This window comes from Artemia sp. Qi Xiang Cuo, chromosome 19 (genome assembly GCF_049724085.1).
Source record: "Artemia sp. Qi Xiang Cuo chromosome 19, ASM4972408v1, whole genome shotgun sequence".
Taxonomy (NCBI): domain Eukaryota; kingdom Metazoa; phylum Arthropoda; class Branchiopoda; order Anostraca; family Artemiidae; genus Artemia; species Artemia sp. Qi Xiang Cuo.
In genome coordinates this window covers 35,497,397-35,520,177 of record NC_142812.1, presented here as the reverse complement: position 1 = coordinate 35,520,177, position 22,781 = coordinate 35,497,397, and the positions used below count along the sequence as shown (strand labels likewise).

The 22,781-nt window shown below is 35.9% G+C and overlaps 1 protein-coding gene across 1 annotated transcript in view; it reads right to left on the bottom strand.

Annotated features, from left to right (window-relative positions):
* The window catches only part of LOC148940782 (pyrokinin-1 receptor-like), a 42,220-nt gene that overhangs the window by 6,000 nt on the left and 13,439 nt on the right, over positions 1 to 22,781 (bottom strand). Inside the window, exon 2 of the mRNA XM_089105073.1 lies at positions 1,738 to 2,268. Coding sequence (XP_088961199.1) covers positions 1,738 to 2,041 — 304 coding nt within the window. The 5' untranslated portion in view covers positions 2,042 to 2,268. The remainder of the gene's footprint in view (positions 1 to 1,737; positions 2,269 to 22,781) is intronic.

The following is a 22,781-nucleotide window of genomic DNA, read 5'->3' as shown; positions in this document are numbered from 1 at the left end:
CCAGGGAAAGGTGTAAAATTTGTCAATTGTTTTATTTGTTATTGGGAAGTATGCGCACATTTTTCGGGTAGGGAGGGGAGGACGAATTTTCTGCTGGGAGAATTTTCAATGGAGAGGATAGTTTCCAGGGGGTGAAATTTTCAGAGGAAATTTTACGCTGGGTGACTTTGCCAGAATTCATATACGAAATTTCGGTGGCCGGCGTTTACCCCCCGGGCGAATACCCCCGGAAAATACCCCCGCGGAAAATACCCTCCTCCCGGGAAAATACCCCCCAGAAAATACCCTCCGCGGAAAATATCTCCCCACGGAAAACACACCCCTGGAAAATACCCTACCCCCGGAATATACTCCCCCGCAGAAAATGCCCCCAAAAAATACCCTCAGCCCCGCGGAAAACACCCCCCCCCCCCCCCGAGGAAATATCCCCCCCCGGAAAATACCTGGAAAATACCCAAATTTGAGAAACCAGTTTTGTTCTTGAGTTTTACACAGCGTAAACTTGAGAGAGTTGCCCATAATACACAAATAACAAAACTCCTTCCCCTTACAGAAATTACAAAAAAAAATCAAATAAAATTCTCAAATTTGGAAGGCCTTCTTGTCCACAGGGGGGGGGGGGTATTTTCCAGGGGGTATTCACTGGGGGGTAAAGTATTTGGACAGTTTGAAGTAAGAAAGTAATTCTTTCTAGGTATATAGTCACTAAAAAATTACAGAAGAATAGCGAGGTATCTGAAAATTATGTGCAACAAAGAAACTGCTAACTATATACTGCTATTTTGATAAACCAGTCACCCCTCCCCCCTGAAAGAAGATCCTGTGTACCATTCCGTTTCGATAGTTTTCTCTCCGATTTTCATTTTGTTTCTGGACTGGAATTTGTTTCAGCCATTTAATCATCCCGGTAACTTCAACTGAAACTAGTTTTTAACCTTAGCGTGAATTAGCGAGAATGTAGGGAGTTAGGGGGACAAAACGTACTTTTTTGAATTTCAGACGAAAATTTTGCGGTATTTTTAAATTTTTCAACAAAAATATAAAAAAAGACATTTTCCAATGAAAACACAAAAAATGGGTATTTTCCAAAACCTAGAGACGGACCGTAGAAAAATCTTGGAGTTTGGGGTAACTTGGTCCCATTGAACCACCTGTTTTTTGACAGTGTTATTGTATTAATACTCGGTTGAAAGTTAACCAGCAATACATTTTTTTGGTGAATAAAGTAAAATAAAAATTCCATATTTAGTCTTCAGGAAAAACTTAATTTGATGTAGTAATTCCATGTAAGTCTAGCCAACAATAGTAAATTTTGGCATTATTGTTATATTGATAATCTCTTGAAAGTTAATCGAAAACACAATCTTTGCTTTTTGCGATAAAAAAAGTAAAATAAAAATGTCGTTTTTAGTCTTTAGTTAAACAGAATTTGTTTTTGTAAATTAATCATCCTGGTGAGTCTAGCCATCCGTAGTAAATTTTGCAAGATGGTTATATTAATGACCACTTGAAAGTTAATTATAAATACAATCTTTGCTTTGTTGTTGTTAATTTTGGTCTCATTTCAACACCAAGGTCGAATCTCACTTGACACTGATACCTGGTAAGTCTAGCCAATAATAGTAAACCTGGGTAAAACACAATCTTTGTTTTGTTGTTAATAATTTTGGTCTCATTTAACACTGATATCCTTGCGACCTAACAAATATTGGTTTGAGGAGAATAAAGTTAACTTACCAAAAAGCAAAAGCATTAGATCCGAAATTGCTAGTGAGAACAGATAGAAATTGGTTGCTGTATGCAAAGAACTGCTTTTAATAATGACAACACATACTGAAATATTTCCAAGCATGCCACAAATAAATATCACAACATATACAACTGTCACCGGTATTAAAATTGCAGTTTGTATTCTTCGGGGCATGAGACAACATTCCAAAAATTCATAAATATCGTCAGTAGCATTGCTTTTTAAAGTACAATTACAAGGGTCGCTATAGTCCGTATAATTGTCGAGGAAGTATTCGTCGCTCACTTCCATTTCGTTGTTGAAAATAGGCCTACTTCAGCTGGTTTTCACTGTTGTGTTCTTAGAGAGACCAGTTTTTCTCGTAGTCCAAGATTATACGGTTAATTCATTGAAATATCATGCATATTTGCCATACTAATTAAATAACGATCTGGCAATGAGGCCAAATTTGTGAATACGGAAGGAGCACCATTTTGTTTGGTACCTTCAGTTCTTAAATTGATATTGAATAGCCTCACCTAAATTGAAAAAAAAACATTAATTATAGATTAAAGAAAAAGCAAAACAAATTAAAGATTATAGCTGGGAAGTTAAAATCTTATATGCCACAATATGTAGTATAATTGGTCCTTTTGCAAGGAACTTTTGCAAGGTCCTTTTCTCAGGGGATAAATTTTACCAGGGGGTTCAATGAATGGACGTGGTTGTCAAACAGTTCGTGGTAACGAACTGTAAGTAAGGAGTAACCCGGCTCAATGGTAACCGAAACTCTAAAAAACGGAATTTTGATACCAATAGATACATCAAAAGAATCACATTTTAATTCTGATTTCAAATATATAAGTTTCATCAAGTTTAGTTCTACCCATCAAAAGTTACATGCTTAAGAAAATTTGGCTGATTTTTGAAAAAAGGGGAAAAGACCCCCTAAATATTATAGAACCTTAATGAAATTCACACCATCATATTCAGAATATCAGAGAACCCTTCTGTAGAGGTTTCAAGCTCCTATCTACAAAAAAGTGGAATTTTCCATTTTTTGCCAGAACAAAGATCACGGATACGTGTTTATTTGTTGTTTTTTTCTTTTCCCCAGGGGTGATCGTATCGACCCAGTGGTCCTAGAATATCGTGGGAGGGCTCATTGGAACGGAAATTAAACGTTCTAGTGCCCTTTTTAAGTGATAAAAAAAATGGAGGGCAACTAGGCACCCTCCCACGCTCATTTTTTTCCCAAAGTCACCCGATCAAAATTTTGAGATAGCCATTTTGTTCAGCATGGTCGAGGATATTATAACTATGTCTTTTAGGATGACTTAATCCCTCGAAGCCCCCAGGGGGAGGGCTGAAAGTTATGAACTTTACCCAATGTTAACATATAGTATTGGTTATTGGGAAGTATACAGACGTTTTCAGGGGGAATTTTATCTGGTAGTTGGGGGTGGGGGTGGGTCGGAATTATATGGGAGGATCTTTTCATGGAGGAAGTTTTCATGGGGGAAGGGACATTGCTATGAAGGGGGCGCCGGATTTCCCATCATTATTTAAAAAAAAAAAATCAGAAATTAAATATAAAAAAACAAGTTTTTCAACTGAAAGTAAGGAGCAACATCAAAACTTAAAACGAACCAAAAAATATTAGCTATAAGATTGGGTTCACCTTCTAGTCAATGCCTCGCTCTTTAAGCCAAAGATTTTTTAGTACTTTCATAAGAGCTATTTATTCTAATTAACGGCCTTTGTGATTAAGGGTCATTTTTAAAGAATTGGAACAAAATTCGAACTTTAGCTTAAAGAGCGAGGTATTGACTAGGGGGCGAACCCCCTAATATACGTATTAAAAATATATGAACATAGAAGTTCGTTACGTAAGTTAATTCGTAAGTTACGTATATTTATTACTAATAAAAACGTTCGTAAATAAAATTCAACAAGTTTCGAGAAAGCCATTTAACCAAATACAAGTAAAATTAATAAGCAAATTTCGTTTTAATTATTCATGCACGGTGAGCCAAAATCAAAACCTGCATTAATAAAAAAACGTTCACAAATGAAATAAAAAAAAACAGGTTTTTTTTAATTGAAAGTTAGGAACGACGTTAAAACTCAAAATGAACTGAAATCATTCTGTATATGAAAGGGGCTGTCCCCTCCTCAACGCCTCGCTCCTTACGCTAAAGTTTGACTTACTCACAACTCATTTTTGTTTTTAAACAATAAAATTTTGTTTTAATTGCAATTTTTTTTAATTAACTTTAACGAAATTCACACCATCAGATTCAGCTTGTCACCGAACATTATTAAATAAGCTTCAAACTCCTATCTGCAAAAATGTGGAATTTTGCATTTTTAATTAACTTAAACGAAAATTACACCATCACATTCAGCTTATCAGAGAACCCTATTAAAGAAGTTTCACGCTCCTATCTGCAAAAAGGTGGAAATTTGCATTTTTTGCTCGAAGAAAGATCACGATGCGTGCACTCTAAAAAATTGAGGGTAACTAGGCCCCTCCCACGCACATTTTTTCTCAAAGACACCCAATTAAAATTTTGAGATAGCCATTTTGTTCAGCATAGTCGAAAATCTACTAAATATGTCTTTTAGGATGACTTAATCCCCCACAGTTCCCAGGGGAAGGGCTGCAAGATATAAACTTTGCCCATTGCTTACATATTGTATTGGTTATTGGGAAGTATACAGACATTTTCAGGAAGGATTTTTGTCTGGGGGGGGGGGGGGGGCTTGAGGAGGGAGTTACTCGGGAGAATCTTTCCGTGGAGGCTGTTTCTTTGGGGTAAGGGACATTTCTATGAAGGGTGTGCCGGATTTCCATGCATTATTTAAAAAACAATCAGAAATTAAATTAAAAAAAAACAAGTTTTTTCAACTGAAAGTAAGAAGCAACATTAAAACTTAAAACGAACAGAAATTATTACGTATATGAGGGGGTTCTCCCCCAATACAATACCTCGCTCTTTACGCTAGAGTTTTTTTTTAGTGCTTTCAAAAGAGCTATCCATTCTAATTAAACGGCCTTTGTGATTCAGGGGTTTGTGAATTAAATTTTTTTTTAACTTTTAACGTAAAGAGCGTGGTATTGACTAAGGGGAGAACCGCCTCATATACGTAATAACATATACGTAAAAAAAACAAAAAAAAAGCGATACGGCTGAACACGGCCGTATCCTGGGGGGGGGGTTACCCGGTTTGAACCCCCCCCCCCCCCCGAAATTTTTGACCGAGTCGAAAATAAGTCGAAAATTAGTAAAACCTTGGTAAAAATCAGTAAAATTAGTCAAAAACTGAGTAAAAAATTAGTAAACCCCCCCCCCTCGAAAAAAAATCCTGGATCCGCTCTTGCGGCTCAATAGTAATCGAAACTTTTAAAAACGGAATTTTGATGTCAATAAATGTATCAAAATAATGGGCTTATAATGCTGATTCTAAATATATAAATTTTATTAAGTTTAGTATTACTCATCAAAGGCTACGAGCCTGAGAAAATTTACCTGATTTTTTAAAGAGGGAGGAAACATCCCCTACAAGTGAAAAAATTTTAATGAAAATCCCACCGTCAGATTCAGCGTATCAGAAAACCCTATTACATAGGTTTCAAGCTCATATGAGCAAAAATCTGCAACTATATCTGCAACGTATTTTTTGCCAGAAGAAAAATATACGAATATAGAAGTTCGTTACGTAAGTTAATTTGTAAATTACGTCAGAACCAAATTTAGAGACAGCCATTTAGCAAAAGTAGAGTAAAATTCTTATGCAAATTTTGTTTACTTATTCAATGACGGTGAGCCAAAATAAAAGCTGCATTAACTAAAAAACGATCAGAAATTAAATTAAAAAAAACAAGTTTTTTAAACTGAAAGTAAGGAGCGACATTAAAACTTAAAACGAACAGAAATTATTCCGTATATGAAAGGGGCTGTCCCCTCCTCAACACCTCGCTCTTACGCTAAAGTTTGACTCTGTCTCATAACTTTATTTTTTAAAACAATAAAACACTTTAGCGTAAAGAGCGAGGCGTTCAGGAGGGGGCAGCCCCTTTCATATACGGAATAATTTCTGTTGGTTTTAAGTTTTAATGTCGCTCCTTACTTTCAGTTTAAAAAACTTGTTTTTTTATTTAAAAATGATAAATGAGAGCATGTCACTTGTGTTAATAAGAACAATTTGTTCATTAAAGCTTGGTTGTAAATAGGTCCAAGGACAATGAGAGGCAAATACACAAAATATCAAAGTAAATCTTTTATTGTCTTCGTTTCCATCAAGGGGACCATTGACCCTCCAGTCCCTTCCTTATGGCAACCATGTCAAGCTGTAGTGACTGGTATTATCTTAAAAACGCTTGACGCTTCCTTTTCAATCAAACAGTTCGTCGCAACAAATTGTGAGTCAGGACCGACTTGAACTAATAGTAAACGAAATTCTAAAAGTTTGTTATATATATTATTTATCAAACAGTTCGTGGTAACGAACTGTAAGTAAGGAGCGACCCGGCTCAATGGTAACCGACACTCTAGAAAACGGTATTTTGATACAACTAGATACATCAAAAGAATCAGATTTTAATGCTGATTTCAAATATATAAGTTTCATTTAATTCTACTCATCAAAAGTTACGCGCCTGAGAAAATTTGGCTGATTTCCAAAAAACGGGGGAAAGGCCCCCTAAAAATTATAGAACCTTAATGAAAATCACACCATCATATTCCGCGTATCAGAGAACCCTACTGCAGGGGTTTCAAGCTCCTATCTACAAAAATGTGGAATTTTGCATTTTTTGCCAGAAGAAAGATCACGGGTGCGTGTTTATTTTATTTTTTTTTCCCAGGGGTGATCGTATTGACCCAGTGATCCTAGAATATCATGGGAGGGCTCATTGGAATGGAAATTATAAGCTCAAGTGCCCTTTTTAAGTGACCGAAAAAATGGAGGGCAAGTAGGCCCCCTCCACGCTCAATGTTTTCCCAAAGTCTCCTGATCAAAATTTTGAGATAGCCATTTTATTCAGCATGGTCGAAAATATTATAACTATATATTTTAGGATGACTTAATCCTCCGAAGTTCCTGGGAAGAGGGCTGAAAGTTATGAACTTTACCCAATGTTAAAATATAGTATTGGTTATTGGGAAGTATACAGACGTTTTAAGGTGAGATTTTTCCTGGTAATGGGGGTGGGGGGGGTGGGGCGGGGTTATGTGGGAGGATCTTTCCATGAAGGAAGTTTTCATGGGGGAAGGGACATTGCTATGAAGGGAACGCCGGACTTCCCAGCATTATTAAAAAAAGATCAGATATTAAATATAAAAAAAATAAGTTTTTAAACTGCAACAGCAGAAACATCAAAACTTTAAACGAACAGAAAATATTACATATATGATTGGGTTCACCCCCTAGTCAATACATCGCTCTTTAAGCCAAAGATTTTTTAGTACTTTCATAAGAGCTATTTATACTAATTAACGGCCTTTGTTATTAAGGGGTCATTTTTAAAGAATTGGAACAAAATTCGAATTTTAGCTTAAAGAGCAAGGTATTGACTAGGGGGCGAACCCCCTAATATACGTATTAAAAATACACGAATATAGAAGTTCGTTACGGAAGTTAATTCGTAAGTTACGTATATTTATTACTAATAAAAACGTTCGTAAATAAAATTAAAGAACTTTCTAGAAAGCCATTTAACCAAAAAAAAGTAAATTAATATGAAAATTTTGTTTTAATTATTTATATACGGTGAGCCAAGATCAAAACCTGCATTTATTCAAAAACGTTCAAAAATTAAATAAAAAAACAAGTTTTTTTTAACTGAAAGTAAGGAGCGACATTAAAACTTCAAACGATCATAAATTATTCCGTATATGAAAGGGGCTGTCCCCTCCTCAACGCCTCACTCTTTACGCTAAAGTTTGACTCTGTCTCACAACTTTATTTTTTAAAACAATAAAAAACTTTAGCGTAAAGAGCGTTGAGGTTGGGGACAGCCCCTTTCATATACGGAATAATTTCTGTTCGTTCTAAGTTTTAATGTCGCTCCTTACTTTCAGCTAAAAAAACTTGTTTTTTTATTTAATACGTAACAAAACTAGATTTTCTTATGATGCTAAATATGTAGAATTCATTAAATTTAAGCTCACCCAGCCAAAGTAATGAGCATGAGTTTCCCAGGAGGGTTTCCCAGTTTCCCAGGAGTAACAGCAAAAGTTTCCCAGGAAGGAGAGGGGAAAGTGTGACCAGGAGTTTTTTTTATCGAAATTAAATGGGAATGTTTCTCATTTTCATAGTTATTAACACTTTCAATGTCTTCTTATTGCCTACGGGGCATTGACGCCCTGCACTTCCCCTGCTGGTATTCATGGATTGCGTTGGTACATTATTTTTTGGTACTGGTGCATTAGATGGTCACTTCTAAAAAGTCAAGTTTGGTTAATGCTAATGAAATAAAATAAAATAGGATGAATATATGATAGTTTAGAAACAAATTTGGGCTATGTATTTGCACATTAGGTGGGGCGGGTGGATAAAGCATACCATATATTAAATTACATAACCTAGCCTAACTTAGGTACCTTCCCCCCCCGAAACCCCAAAAAACAACAGTTTAAATATCGTAAACGCAATGAAAACTACTCTTTCCATTCCACGTCAAGAGACCTCTATTGTGAAATAACTAGTCTGGCGGGTTTTTCGTGACTGGATTCCTTGCATAGTATATAAAAGTGACCATCTAATGCACCAGTACCTATTTTTTTTAGAAGAACTCACATTGGAAATCTTGGGAACAAAAACACTATAATTCACTTTTAATATTTCAGAACCTCCCCTCTCCAAATAAATATTTGAAAGGATGTACTTTTTAATTAATAATTTCCAATTTCAAAGCATTGCTATACAAATATTAAACTTGAATGCAAAAAAAAGGGTTGGATAAGGGAGTACTTGCATGTCTCAAATTTAAGAGAGCCCAAACAGTATATTGTAACAAATTGTAGGTAAAGAGCAATAATTGTCGATAAAAGCCATAGCTCTTAAAAACCAAATTTGGTTAAAGTATACGCAGCAGCAAGATGAGTTATTTATGCTGATTCTAAACATGTGAAATTTATTATTTTTTTTGCAAAATGTGAAATAATGCATAATTTTAGAAATAGAAATTAAACTCCCCCAATAAGGAGTGTGGTCTCGATGAAAATCATGCAATGCATTTTAACATGCATGAGATCACTAAAGGACGTTTGGCCAATAATATATTCCAAATTTATTTTAAAGGCTTTTTCTCTTTTAACTTTACTAAATCAAAATTGCTCAGACAACCAGGAATGAATGTTATTGTATACTAAACAGTCAGTCAACTTTCACTAGATATCTTTAATGATATGGTCAATTATGGTAGTATCTAAAAATTATGATTTTACATACCTAAAGAACTGTGGATTTGTCATCCACAGCATTCATAAAATTATGCTTGAATGCTATATATTTAAAAATTTAAAAATATCAATAGGTAGTTGACTGAAAATGCGCACTACGTTTAACTTTTTAGAAAATTTTTACAAGTTTGAGTAAACGAGTTCACAACATTCAAAATACTCCGAAAATTTTGAAGTATGTATATCAAAAGTATTCCTTAGAACCCAAAATTTTATTTTCCCCTTTTTAGTCCATTTCTTAAGATTTTCTTATAAAGTATTTATTTTGTTAATGTTATAATAAATACAAAAAGTACTGCCCGAAATAAAATATCTTATAGTAAAGTGTAAGTGATGCCCAGGTTTTTCGAAGGCTTAGAAGTAAGCTCTGTTCCTGTTTGTGGTAATTTCTGTTTATATGAAGCTTGACTTGATTATTCTTTGTCATTTTTGTTCCTTTTGGGTCTCATTTATTCGTTGATAACTGTTTTGTTGGGGAAAAATTTGAACTATGGTTTTGCTGGTCTTTGATGTAATGCAGCTCTTTACTTTTCTTTGAAAAAAATTCTTTTTTAAAACGTTTTTTTTTATTCAATAATACCCGTATAATGCTGGGGTACGGAAAATTTTCCCTGGAAAATTTCCCCCTCTGAAAATTCACCCCGCAGAAAACTCCCCCACAATATCATCCTTCCACTGAAAAATCCGCGCCCGAAAAATTCAACCTGCTGAGAATCCCCGGGATAATTCCGCTGAGAAATTCTCTTCACGTGTAAAATTGAGCAGCCAAAGAGAAATTAAGACAACTAAAAAAATGAAGAAAAGAGGGGATTCTGGAATATTATACCTATATTCCAAAACACATGTAGAATATATATTGCAGAATCAAACAGTTTGTGGTAAGGAACTGCAATGAAGGGGCAACTCGGGTCAATAGAAACCAAAACCCTAAAAAAGAATTTTGATAATAATACACAAAAAGAATTGGATCTTTAAGCTGATTTTAAATATATGAAACTCATTAAGTTTAATACTATACGTCCAACGCTACGAACCCGAGAAAATTTTGAAATATGGGGAAAAATCTATTTTTCCACATATTTAAAAATTTTTTTTTTTGAATATGTCATATTTCAAAAAAATTGTTTTTTGAGATATGGAGAAAAAGCCAAAAGAGGCAAGTAATCTTAATGAAAATCACACCCTTACATTCAGCATCTTAGAGAAAACCCTACTGTGGATATTTTACACATTCTTATAAGAGAGTGTTTACACGTTCCTGAGTAAGAAAACTTTACCTATAAAATGTAGTACTTCATATTTTCTCCCAGAAGAAAGATCAGAGATGCGTTTTTTTCTTCTTTTTTTGATTCTAAGGGGTGATCCTAACGAACCGATGGTCCTAAGAAATCAATATCTGGAGGGATGTACTTTCTCAAGGATGATTATTGTGCTAATGTTATACGAATATTAAACTTGAAAGTAGAAAACAGGAACTAGTAGAAAATTAGGGAAAAGTAGCCTCTCCCGCATTTAGAAGATCCTTGAATCAAACAATTCGCAGCAACAAACCGAAAGCGAAGAACAACCCGAACTCAAGGCCGTATCCGGGGGGTAGGGGGTTTGACAGCTTATAATTGTAGCCGTTGATTTTGAAGTAAAATCAAGTAGTTGCAGGCATCAAGATATGGCTAATTGTAGAAAAAGCCAATATGACCTATGTGGAGAATTTATTCTTCTTCTGCTTATTTTCTACTGAGTTTTCATGCATGGTCTTTGTTTTTAAACTTGGCACTACAGATAAATTATATATATATATATATATGTATATATATATATATATATATATATATATATATATATATATATATATATATATATATATATATATATATATATATATATATATATCTGTGAAAATTCTCGGGGGGTGGGTTTTCAAAAACTTCAAAAACTAATAATGCACCTAAGTAGATGACAAGAGGTTTTTCAAACCCCCTGAAAAACCTCCCCCTGGAAACGGCCTTGACCGTAGGTGCCCATTCTACAGGTTTATTTATGAGGGCCTACACACATTTTCTCAAAGGAACTTCTACCGCAAGAAATCATTTCCCTAAATTGAGTAGGCTTGGAGCACTGTCCAAACACTTTATCCCGCCCCCTAATTTGCAAATATATATCCCAAATTATGTTATTATATAACCTAACATCACTTCTTGGGTTTGTTTGTTTTAGTTAATAAGTACCCACAATTTGTATAACAAAAAAAATTTTTATATGGTCCAGTTGTTTAAAGTGTACCAAAAAAATTCAAACATATCGATATTACTATCTGAATTTCTATCGATATTACTGTCTGACTTACTATCGATATTACTATTATGATATTACTATCGATATTACTATCTGAATTACTATCGATATTGAAAATTCTGAGATAGCAAATCGATTTAAAAGGTATGAAAAACTATATGTTGAACTTTCCGGTCGTTGAGGAAGCAATTCCGCATAATTGTACATTTGTTCCTGGGAAATCACGTAGTCAATACAATTACAGGTACTTCAGACGGTAAAAACTAGTGATGTATATTATGTCCTCGCGCCACTGTTTTACCGACTTAATTATTTTTATTAGGGCAAATGAACCGATGGAAGTATGTGATGCGACATCAATAAACTGTGATCAGCCTCAGTTAGAATTAATTTTAAAAAAAACAAGTTTTTTCAACTGAAAGTAGGAGCAACATTAAAACTTAAAAACGAACAGAAATTATTACGCATATGAGGGGGTTCGCCCGCTAGTCAATACCTCGTTCTATGAGCTAAAGTTTTTTTTAGTACTTTCAAAAGAGCTATATATTCTAATTAAACGGCCTTTGTGATTCAGGGATTTGTGATTCGAACAAAATTCGAACTCCTTACTTTCAGTTGAAAAAACTGTTTTTTTATTTAATTTCTGATCGTTTTTTTAATAATGCTGGGAAATCCGACCCCCCCTTCATAGACATTTCCCTTCCCCCAAGGAAACATCCTAAATTGAAAGATCTTCCACGTAACCCCCTCCTTTAACCCCCCCCCCCACCAGAAGCAAAATCCCTCCTGAAAACGTCTGTATACTGAGGCTACCAATAACCAATACTATATGTAAACAATGGGCAAAGTTCATAGCTTGCATCCCTTGCCCTGGGAACTTTGGGGGAATAAGTCATCCTCAAAGACATATTTATTATATTTTCGACTATGCTGAACAAAATGGCTCGAAATTTTGATTGGGTGACTTTGGGAAAAAATGAGCATGGGAGGGGGCCAAGCTGCCCTCTTAATTTTTTTGGTGACTTAAAAAGGGTACTAGAAATTTTAATTTTCGTTCAAATCTGCCCTCTCACGATATTCTAGGACTACTGGATCGATACGATCACCCCTGAAAAAAAAAAAAAAACACGCATCCGTGATCTTTCGCTAGAAAAAAAATACAAAATTCTACATTTTGCAGATAGGAGCTTGAAATATCTACAATAGGATTCTCTGTTACGCTGAATATGATGGTTTGATTTTCATCCAGATTGTATCACTTTTAAGGGGCTTTTCCCCCTTTTTTTGAAAATAGGGCAAATTTTTCAGGCTCGTAACTTTTGATGGGTTTAACTAAATTGGATGAAACTTATGTATTTGAAATTAGCATAAAAATCCGATTCTTTTGGTGTGTCTACTTGTATCAAAATTCCGTTTTATAGAGTTTCGGTTACTATTGAGCCGGGTCGCTCCTTACTTACAGTTCGTTACCACGAACTGTTTTAAAGAACAAAAAATGAAGTAATCTTAATAGCTATACTACCAAAATTCGTCCGTAAGAATAGTAGAGATGCCTTATTGACTCCGAGACGAACACCATATATGGGCATAGAGTCATTAGGGAGAATGATTGCGTAATCGACCTCTTTCTCCAGGGGTGTTTTTGGCCAAGTGCCCGCTAGGGGAGAATGTTATGATCCAGGAAACCATATTTGTTGTTGTAAGTGTATGCTAGGGGAAAATGTTATGATCTAGAAATAGGAAATAGTATTTGTTGTTGTATGCTCGAGGCAAATGTTATGATCCAGAAATAGGAAACAGTATTTGTTGTTGTTGTTGTTGTATGCTCGAGGCAAATGTTATGATCCAGAAATAGGAAACAGTTAGATCACGTGTTTCCTTCTCAGCCAATCAGAGGGCTTGCTTACATATTAGCGGCGGAGGGAATATAAGGAAAGGATTTTTGCCAAAGTTTTATTAGTCTGTGAATAGAATTCAAAGGAGTGAGAAGAACAGTTTTGGCTTTAGTCATTTGGATATATGTTCGTGTTGATGGCGATTGGAATGTTCGCCCTATTAGAAGTTGATAGGGGAGTTTAGGATAATAATGCAAGAGCACCAAGCATTGCGGTGGAAATCACGAAAGGATCACGGCTTCGTCTGCAATGGGATGCAATACGTGCAAGATATGGGATAACTTTTAGCAAGTTTGAAATAGTAAATCAATTATGTTTTGCCGCATAAGTAGATATAGCACACGTGAAGAGCCTATAATGTGATTTAAGTGCATTATCGAAACAAATCGAAGAAAATAAACTGTATCGTTGATTGTACATGCTATGTATTTTTGATGTTGTTGTAATTATTCAATAAAATTGTTTCGAAATCGAAAATGCTCCCTTTCTTTTCTGGTCAGGACTAACGAATCAGGGGCAGTCTAGAGTCAGCAGTCAGAGTGAAAGGACTCAAAAATTAATAAATTTGAGAAAGAGAGAATTAGATCAAATCTAGTGTTTATGGAAAAACATTTGATTTTAGATGATGATTTTCTCGAGGTATCTCTTCAACGTGGGAAAGTCACTCAAGGAACACTTGAAAATATAATAAAAACTGATTCTCCCCCATTGGATTATTGTATGAAACTTTTAAAATTTGATTAAAGTGCATATACTCAATTTATAGATATATTAATTGGAACAAGGCGGAATCATATTGTGGATATATTTTTGAAAACATTGCCAATGGATTCAATGTAGATGGCTCCACCACTCGAAAGAGGGAACGTCACAGAGTCACTCCTCTCCCCTTTCCCCTCATTGAATTTATGGAGCGAGGACGATCAGTTTCGTTTTAGCTGTGAGATAGTTGGCATCGGAAACTAAAAATGTTCTATACATGTCCATTGTGCATGCACACTCTTGGCAGTTAGACTCAATGTGAGAATTGTACAATTATTAATGACTATAGTAAAAATCGTAAAATATGTAATCTTTATAAATTACACAGAGGTTATGCACTACAAATTAAAGGATGTAATTCATGTCTTGAAGATATTTGTGACTCTCATTTTAGAAGGCATCTGCGCTCTAATTGTCACTATGACAATTGTTATCAGTGGGAGAATACTTACCCTGCTATGATTGGAAAGAATCTTAAACGTGATTTTAGTTTATTTCTACGAGATTGGTATCGTCGTGGATTTAAATTATTCTGGGAAGAGGAATCTGGTCTACGATTCAACTGTTGGGGTAACAAGATAATTTGCTTTCTACGTCATCGCTGTGACGACACTGCCTGCTCTGACTATAAACCAAGTGATTTTTATTTGGCAGTTACCGAATGTGATTCACCACTTGAAAACACTATATGTGATATTGCTTCAAATAGACAGATTGAAACTCTTGAATTTCATAATATGAATGAAAATGGTATCATTGACTATAAAAATAGATATGACAAGAGTGAAGTTACATTATACTGTAGAAAAAGTGACACTGACTTTGCAATCAATCAAGATCAATTTACATTGAATCCAAATGATTTACCAGCATAAGTGATTCACGACCGTTGCCTGTGCACCGATGAAGAAATCTAAAAGTGAAGATTTAAATACATTGGTATATATATACATTTTATTAATAAATAAATTCAAAAACATTTTTTAAGCACTTTACTCTTAGGGCACTGAAATCAATGCTGTATAGGTCTGAGAGGATATTTTCCACTAGAAAGTCGTTCAGACGTGGATTGTCACTATAAATATGGAGAAACTGCTTGTAAGCATAACCACGACATCGGACCACAAAATATAGTAGTGCATGGAAGCCACAGCTTTTAGTCGTTAGATCCTGCACCCTCTTCCGATTTTGAATAATAGTTTTCCCACTGCTCTCAATATATTTGCTGATGTGGGGTGTGTAAAATGTATAGGGTAGGCCAAGACGATCAAAAAATTCAATTTTCTCCATTGTTTGATAGGTGCATAGCTAATGATCCATCAACACAGTCGACGGACTGCTATTAACAATAATAAAGGTATTGCTGACGCTATAAATTTCCCCAAGATCGTCTAACGGTAGGCACTATGAGTTTTACTGTGACATATATGGGTCCATATTAAATTCATTGACTATTTGACTGGTGTTCATGGTGCCAAGTCTAGTAGAACACTGCCTTCGGGAGTGATTTCCCAATAGGTTTCATATTGATTTAGTGAGATTAGTGCAATACTCTCAGCCAATGGGTCGGCAAATGTACACTCTAGACGCACAGTCCCCGTACGTAGTATACTCATATCCTGTGTGCCAGACAAATCCAATGCAATGATACTAAGTGTTTTAGCAAACTTATCTTCGGTTATAACATTTTCAAATAGTTGTGAATCGTGATCTAGAGTTTGTTTGGTCAACTCAAAGAATGCTCTACAGGATTTATCAAAGGATGGATTGTAGAGTGGGATGCCGATTACTTTTCACACAAGAGATGAAATTCCAAACATTTCCAATTTATTCAGACATTCAGTCCACGATCCTATTGCACTAGCGCTTTTTACAAATGCCAATGCAAGTTTCGAGGGGATTTCGCCACTGATAAAGGATGAATCGGTGAAGGTGCGTAACCCCATGGCAATATGACGTTGATTGGTGATTGTATGAAGAACAAGAAGTTTAATATTATTTCCATTGGCTCTCAGTTTTTCCACGGCCAAAGCAACAGAACTCATAACCTGCTGTTTGCGTACATGAAGTATTGCCGTGGTGAGGGAGAGACTTACATCGGGATTGGCAGCAAGTTCCTTTCTCAATATGAAATTGGATGGTGCAAGCGTCAGTTTTATATCCACTTTAACATTGGGCGGCAGCCATTGGGGTATATTAAATATTTCATGATATATTTTTCCAACTAGATGTAATTCACTAGTTGTAGCATTTTTAAGTGCATCTGTTCTATCAGTATTAGTAATATACTCCTATCTATTGGAGCCGCCTCTCAATTCCATATACGACTTGGGTGTCATCAGCATGAAGTGCATATAGCTTGTATAAATTGAGAGATTGGTGCTTGTGCTCACCAGCGTGCTATTGATGTAGACACTGATTTGACGAAATAAATTATGTAATATACAATTTTCATAGGATATTCCATTGACCCGTACTGGCTTTGTATTATTGGATTTCTGGACTTCTATTTGTAAATCTATAAATGTTGAAGACATGTCCAAAAATTCGTCTTCTTTGGAAAAAATTTGAAAGTGGATATTATCAGAGAGGGGTTGTAGTGGATAAAATTGTTCATAGGACCCATGCTTGACACTCACATCAACATTTTCAGCATTGAATAGATTCAATAAGGCGGTGCTTGAAGGTTGAGAATGCTTATATGGCAGGTAGGAAATCTTAGGAGAAGAAATCTAGTTTCGATCTAACAATTTTCTTCCTGGGCCTTCTGGTTACACTACGTGTCGGCTTTTTCCTTCTTTTCTTTGACAAGAGGGGTGATGTCTTTTGTTTCCGATCTGAGTAGAGACTGATGAGTGATGCGCTGTTTCTTGACCTTTTTAAACCTTTACCATTTTGTTTTAATTTCTCGCCAAGGGTTCGCGCACTGGACCTAAGATTTTCCGAAGTACTTTTTTTAAAATCCTTGCCAGAGCCCCAATCGTATAGTGTAGAGGACGCAAAATCTGTTGCAGCCGGTACAAGATATTTTCTAGTCATCGGTAGTGAAGAGCGAAACAGCCTAGTAAACCAACTGCCAAAACCGTAGCCAGATATTGGCGAGTAACCTTTGTAATAGTCCATTCCATTGCCCTGTTGTCTTGGGCCAAGAATATTAACATAGCAGTCAATATCAGGACAAGTGAATGCCACTTTTCTATTAGACATCTTGTTGAAGGATGGGGCGAAAATGACATGTAATTACAGCCAAACCTTTTGAAATTGCTATGGGATCGCCCAATTCAGTTCTTAGTGTTAACTGACAGAGTTCCAAATAGGAAGTGTTTACGGGAATATATTGAAGATGCTTTATATTGTAGTGGTGAATATGTTCTCGATTGGTTTTTCGTTCAAGAACTCGTAGGAGGGGACATTTGAATTACCAACCCGAGATGTTTCCACAAATGAGGCGTAGAGAAATATACAAATGTCCGTGGAGAAGGCAGGCGGGTAGTCAGCAAAAATGAAATTAGTGTTTCCGGCACTTTTACCGTTGATTATATTGGGCTTAAACCCAAGAACATCCTTCAGATTATCATTGAGAATGACCTTTTCATTGGCAATAGGTGAAATAATGTAGATCTCGCCCTCATCCTTTGAATAGTTGAAATGAAAAGCTCCTTTTTTACGAGCGGAAATTCTTTTATTGATAGTACGACATAAATCATTTACACATGTGAGCTCTTCGTAAGGTAATACAACATATGGATATCCAGACGAATTGATCTTTTGAATTTTTTCCCGATCGTTAACGAGTGGCCAATCATCATGTTGATCGCTAATGAGTGGCCAATCATGGGGTCTAATTTTTATTTCGTATTCACGATCCCTTCTCAGGATGTCATAGCTATTTTTTAGAACACAATCGACAAGAGCCACTTCATATTTTCCATCGAATTTGATGGTGGGGGAAAGTTTTGTCCGAATATCACTTGTTTTACTCAGACCATTATAGAGAGGAACAGAAAAGTGGGACACGAATGTCACATAGAAATCATTGGATCTTGTTAATGTTTTCAGCACTAACCCAAAAATCAAAATCTAAGTTGTATCCTAGAGGGCGGACAAGTAACTGTTTCTTGCCCCTACGAGTACGACTCTTTAATATCTTTTCAGTTTGATAAATTTCGCTAGTGTTTCTAACTTTTTGCAGTTCATATTCATAAGAACCGCCGAGAATCTTATCGTCTTTGATGTCTCGTATTTAATATGTTTCGGGTTCGGTATCCAGGATTGGGGACACTTTAAAAAGTTCGGTACTCCATAAATAATTCCCGTTTTCAAAAATATTGGTGGTTCTCCTAATTCGAAAAGTATCACCAACATTGAATTTCTTCTTTTTCTTCTCATTGCCATTGGAGTATTGTTTTAGAAAAGCATCAAATGTATTTTCACTGTAATGAACATCTCGAGGGCTAGAGTTGGACAGAGATCGATGTGGTCGATGGTTGTATATCTGCATGATTTTATCTAAATCATGAATAAAAGCCGGTGTATTTTTCAGTGTACAATATCTTGAAATTAATAGACGAATCGTTCTTATTAATCGTTCAGCCAATGCAGCCTTTATCGGGCTGTGACTATGATAAAGTGTTGTATTATATTTCGAAAGAACGTCTTGCAGATGGGGATTAAGAAATTTACTGCCAAGATCTAATTGAATTTTTCTATACGAATCCTGTTCAAGAATACTTTCAATGGCGCGAGCAACTTCAACACCACTCTTTAACCGTAATGGAATGGCATAGGCATAGCGACTATAGACACTGATTGTCACCAGAATATGTTTATAGGGCAAATTGTGACGCTGTTGAATTGTATCTAGAATTATAATATCCGTTTGCACTATATACAAAGGGGAAAAGGCTTTAGTTCATCAATATTGATTTGCGTAAAGTAAGCGATATCGGAGTAGTGTGTTACCTTGGCTCATTCTCAGTATGTTCTTTTGCATTTTTCAATGTGGCGCCAGAGACTGCTTTAGAAAGCGTTTTGGGAGAACTGAAACTTCCCACTTCACCAATATTTTCATAAACACCTTTCAGAACTTCATCCATTTTGAGCGCAAAGACGTAGTGTAATGTCCACTCCCCTTTTGCACACTGGAGGGTGAATCAATTCGTCTTCGCTTTTGAATAGCAGCCACATTTGTTGTAAAATCTGTGATGCTAGTATTTTCAAATATTGAATCTTCTTCTTTTTTAAATGATGTTGGCGTTGTTGGTGGACTATATTCTCTTAGTTTCTTTAAAATTTGCTTATTGCCAATAAGACTTTTGGGGAAGTTTGATACACTTAGAAAGGTGTATAGATTATTTTCAAAGGATAAAAGTCCTTTACGATTCGTCACCATATCACAAATTAAATCAACTAGATTATAACTTTTTCCCTGAATTATAATTCGTTTCCCTGTGCTGTCGACTTGAACTTGATCACCAGTTTCCAATATGAGATAAGATAATACTCTTTTACTCTGTTCTCGATAGGTCACGGGCAATAGGTTTCCAATTCTTGATAAAATCGAATTCAATTCCTTCTCCTTTGATTGTGCAAAATCTTTAGGTGATGTTGCCTGCTTAGAGTGATCGGGGACGGCGGTGGGTCTCTCACGATGTGGTTTATGTCTGTCCATAGGTCGCAACACATCTTGAAGCAAAATATTTTTTTTGTCATCGGCAATATTTTCATCATTAGTACACTCCCTTAGATTGTCTTCAAAATGTTCGACGCGCGAAAGGACCAGTTCAAATAGTTTCAATTTATAAGGTTTAGCCATTCTCTAGAGATAACTGTTTACAAGACCTGCAATTATTGGCAGTAAAAGTGTGAAAAAGCTACTGCCTGCTTGAAGGAGCCGTGTTCTTTTAAATTGTTTTACATTGTTTTTAAAATCCAACGCACGTACAGTGGAACCATGTTGCTTTGTCTGTTGTCTAACACCTTCTTGCAGTTGAACATTACCCTCATTTAAATTTAAACAAATTTCAGATATTAGATTAATGAAATCATTGTCAACACCATGTTTGAGTATAGCCTTCCTAAGCAAGGGTTTTGAAGTGCTTAAAACGGAAAATAAATGCCGTTGTTCGTGTAGTTTCTTCAGTGTCATAATGGCAACTAATAGCCTTTTTTACTGTTCACTGGAAGATATACTGTAATTTCTTTGTCGAAAATGTCAGTGACTACACGTAGATCATCGGGCGTGCTCTTATTAATAACCATAAAATTTTTCCGTTAGGGCTTGATTGTCGCCTGTTTTTACGATGAAAAAATAATTTTGGTAGCGCGTGGTTTTTTCTTTTTTTGTCTTTTTTTTCGCTAGATCTAAACCTGCACGACTCGATAGATAATATAGATAGTACAATACAAATCAAGGGTTCGGATACATTTGCTCTGATGAAACAAATTGTGTAGAACTAGGGTTATGGAAATGTGTTCATGATGAGATTGGACAGTGAACAGTTGTAGCATTTCCTGTGAGAACTGTTCAATGGATTCAGCCAAATCATCAATAATCAGCCACGAGTTCGATTCAATACTATTGAAAACATCAAGTCCTCTTATGAATTGTATTGGTATGGATGTTGCAATAGCTTTTATTTTATCATAGGACTCCTGCCAAATACTATAGCAGTAGTAGATTTTTTTCGGCTTTTCCAAAAACATTTTATCGCAATTTTGAATTATTTTAGCTAAAAGTGTTGTTTTCCCTGACATTGAGGGTCCACACAGAAACGATCTGAAGGGTGTTTAAAATTGATACATGTTGCTGACTACTGTCGGACTATAACTAATTGTAAATCATACGTGTCCAATGAATAAGTAGTAGTTTTCCCCATTGATCTATGTAGTACGTTAACAAGAACAACAAAAACAATATTTCATGGCAGCATTTATTTCGGCAATATGAAAACAAATATTTGTTCAACATGAACAATGATAACACTTTATGTAAAATAAAGATAAAAACTCTTTTTGTCCATCAACAGCAAGAACACTTATCGTATTTAAACACTTTTCTGTACAACAACAACACTTTTGTCCATCAACACTTATTGTCTTTAAACACTTTTCTGTACAACAACATCAACACTTTTCTATACAACAACAAAATACACTTGGAATATGAACTGGCACAGATGAACATTATGAATTTAAAGGTGGGGTCCCCCCCCCTGGGAGCTGGCCGTGGGAAGGCCCCCCCCGGAGCCGCGTTGGAAAAACAATACAATAGCTGTCGTCACTGCAGGTTAGTGGTTGGGTTAGTTGAGGTTAGATTAGTTAATTTATGAACGGGTTGAGTGGTTGGGTTAGTTGGTTAGTCAGGTTAGGTTAATTTATCCTGACTAAGTTGATTACGATAGTCTATGCATTCAACTCATTCTGAAATACGGTAGTGGCCATGAAGTAGGAAACTCACACCATTCTCGAGCACATAGACTTTGTCGGATATACATGACATTGCATTCTTTTCCACTCTCACAGTATAATTTCTATACTGTAGAGAGCAAATTGCAAGCACTTTTGCTCTCGGCACTAGGCTACTTTCTACACAGTCTCTGTACACGCTCATGTTGAAAGTGCTCTTTACAAAGTGTGTAGGCACCCCTTTACACGCCTGCTTTTCATCTCCACTATCAGTTTCAACGCAATAAACTATAGGACCTGGGAACTCCCCCCTGGATATCAAATAACTCCCCGTCTCTGATTTTAACATTAATAATTGGTTGGGGGCTTGACGTTTCACCAACTCGGGGTAGAGGGATGGATTCCAGTTGGTGAAATCCATCCGCGAGCTGATGTGTTCCCCCTTTTGGGCTATGTGAATGCTCCACTTCTGTTGTTTGAAGTGGAAGTAGGTAATCAGTGGGGGATAGAGGAGGGTGCCCAGTAAAATCCTCTAAAATTTGTAAGGTGTTTGGACTTAGCAATGGCAAGTCCCCCTCTGAACTAGAAACATAACCTTGCTCAACTGTGCTAGGTTCTGCATTGAAATAATTACTTAGAACATTACTAATATTAAAAGGCATTTCATCGGAATTAACAATACCATCCCATTCATTGATATGTGAATTGTCCTGAATGACATGAAATTCCGTAGACGCGAGTTCTTCCTCTCCTTCATCCGACGACGATGGTGAATAAGGGACCCATGCTCCAACCTATAAAGGAACAAAATAGTTTATTTTCAGTGTCCAAATCATCCCTACTGTTTTTAAAATTTGGATTATTATTTAAAGTCAGCGCTTAGTAGTATGCACATGGTAGCATTTGGTTAATTCACTGTTCCCCCCACAACTATTGATATTCTGAAAGCAGTCGATTTTAAACTTAATATAAGGTATTTATAATCTAAAACATCACTTTACATAGAAGGTGGCAATTTGATTTTGTTCAAAAAATAGTTTATTTTCAAAGTGTCCAAATCAGCCAACTTTTTTTTTTTTTTTTCGCGGCGCTTCTCAGGCCCGCAGCGCTGCCCGCGGCACTTCCCGACCCCCCCCCCCCCCACCCACCGCGTGGCTCCCAACCCCTTTACATAATGTCCTCCAAAAGTTGAAATATTCGCTTAGACGACATAAGTCGCTATTTCTC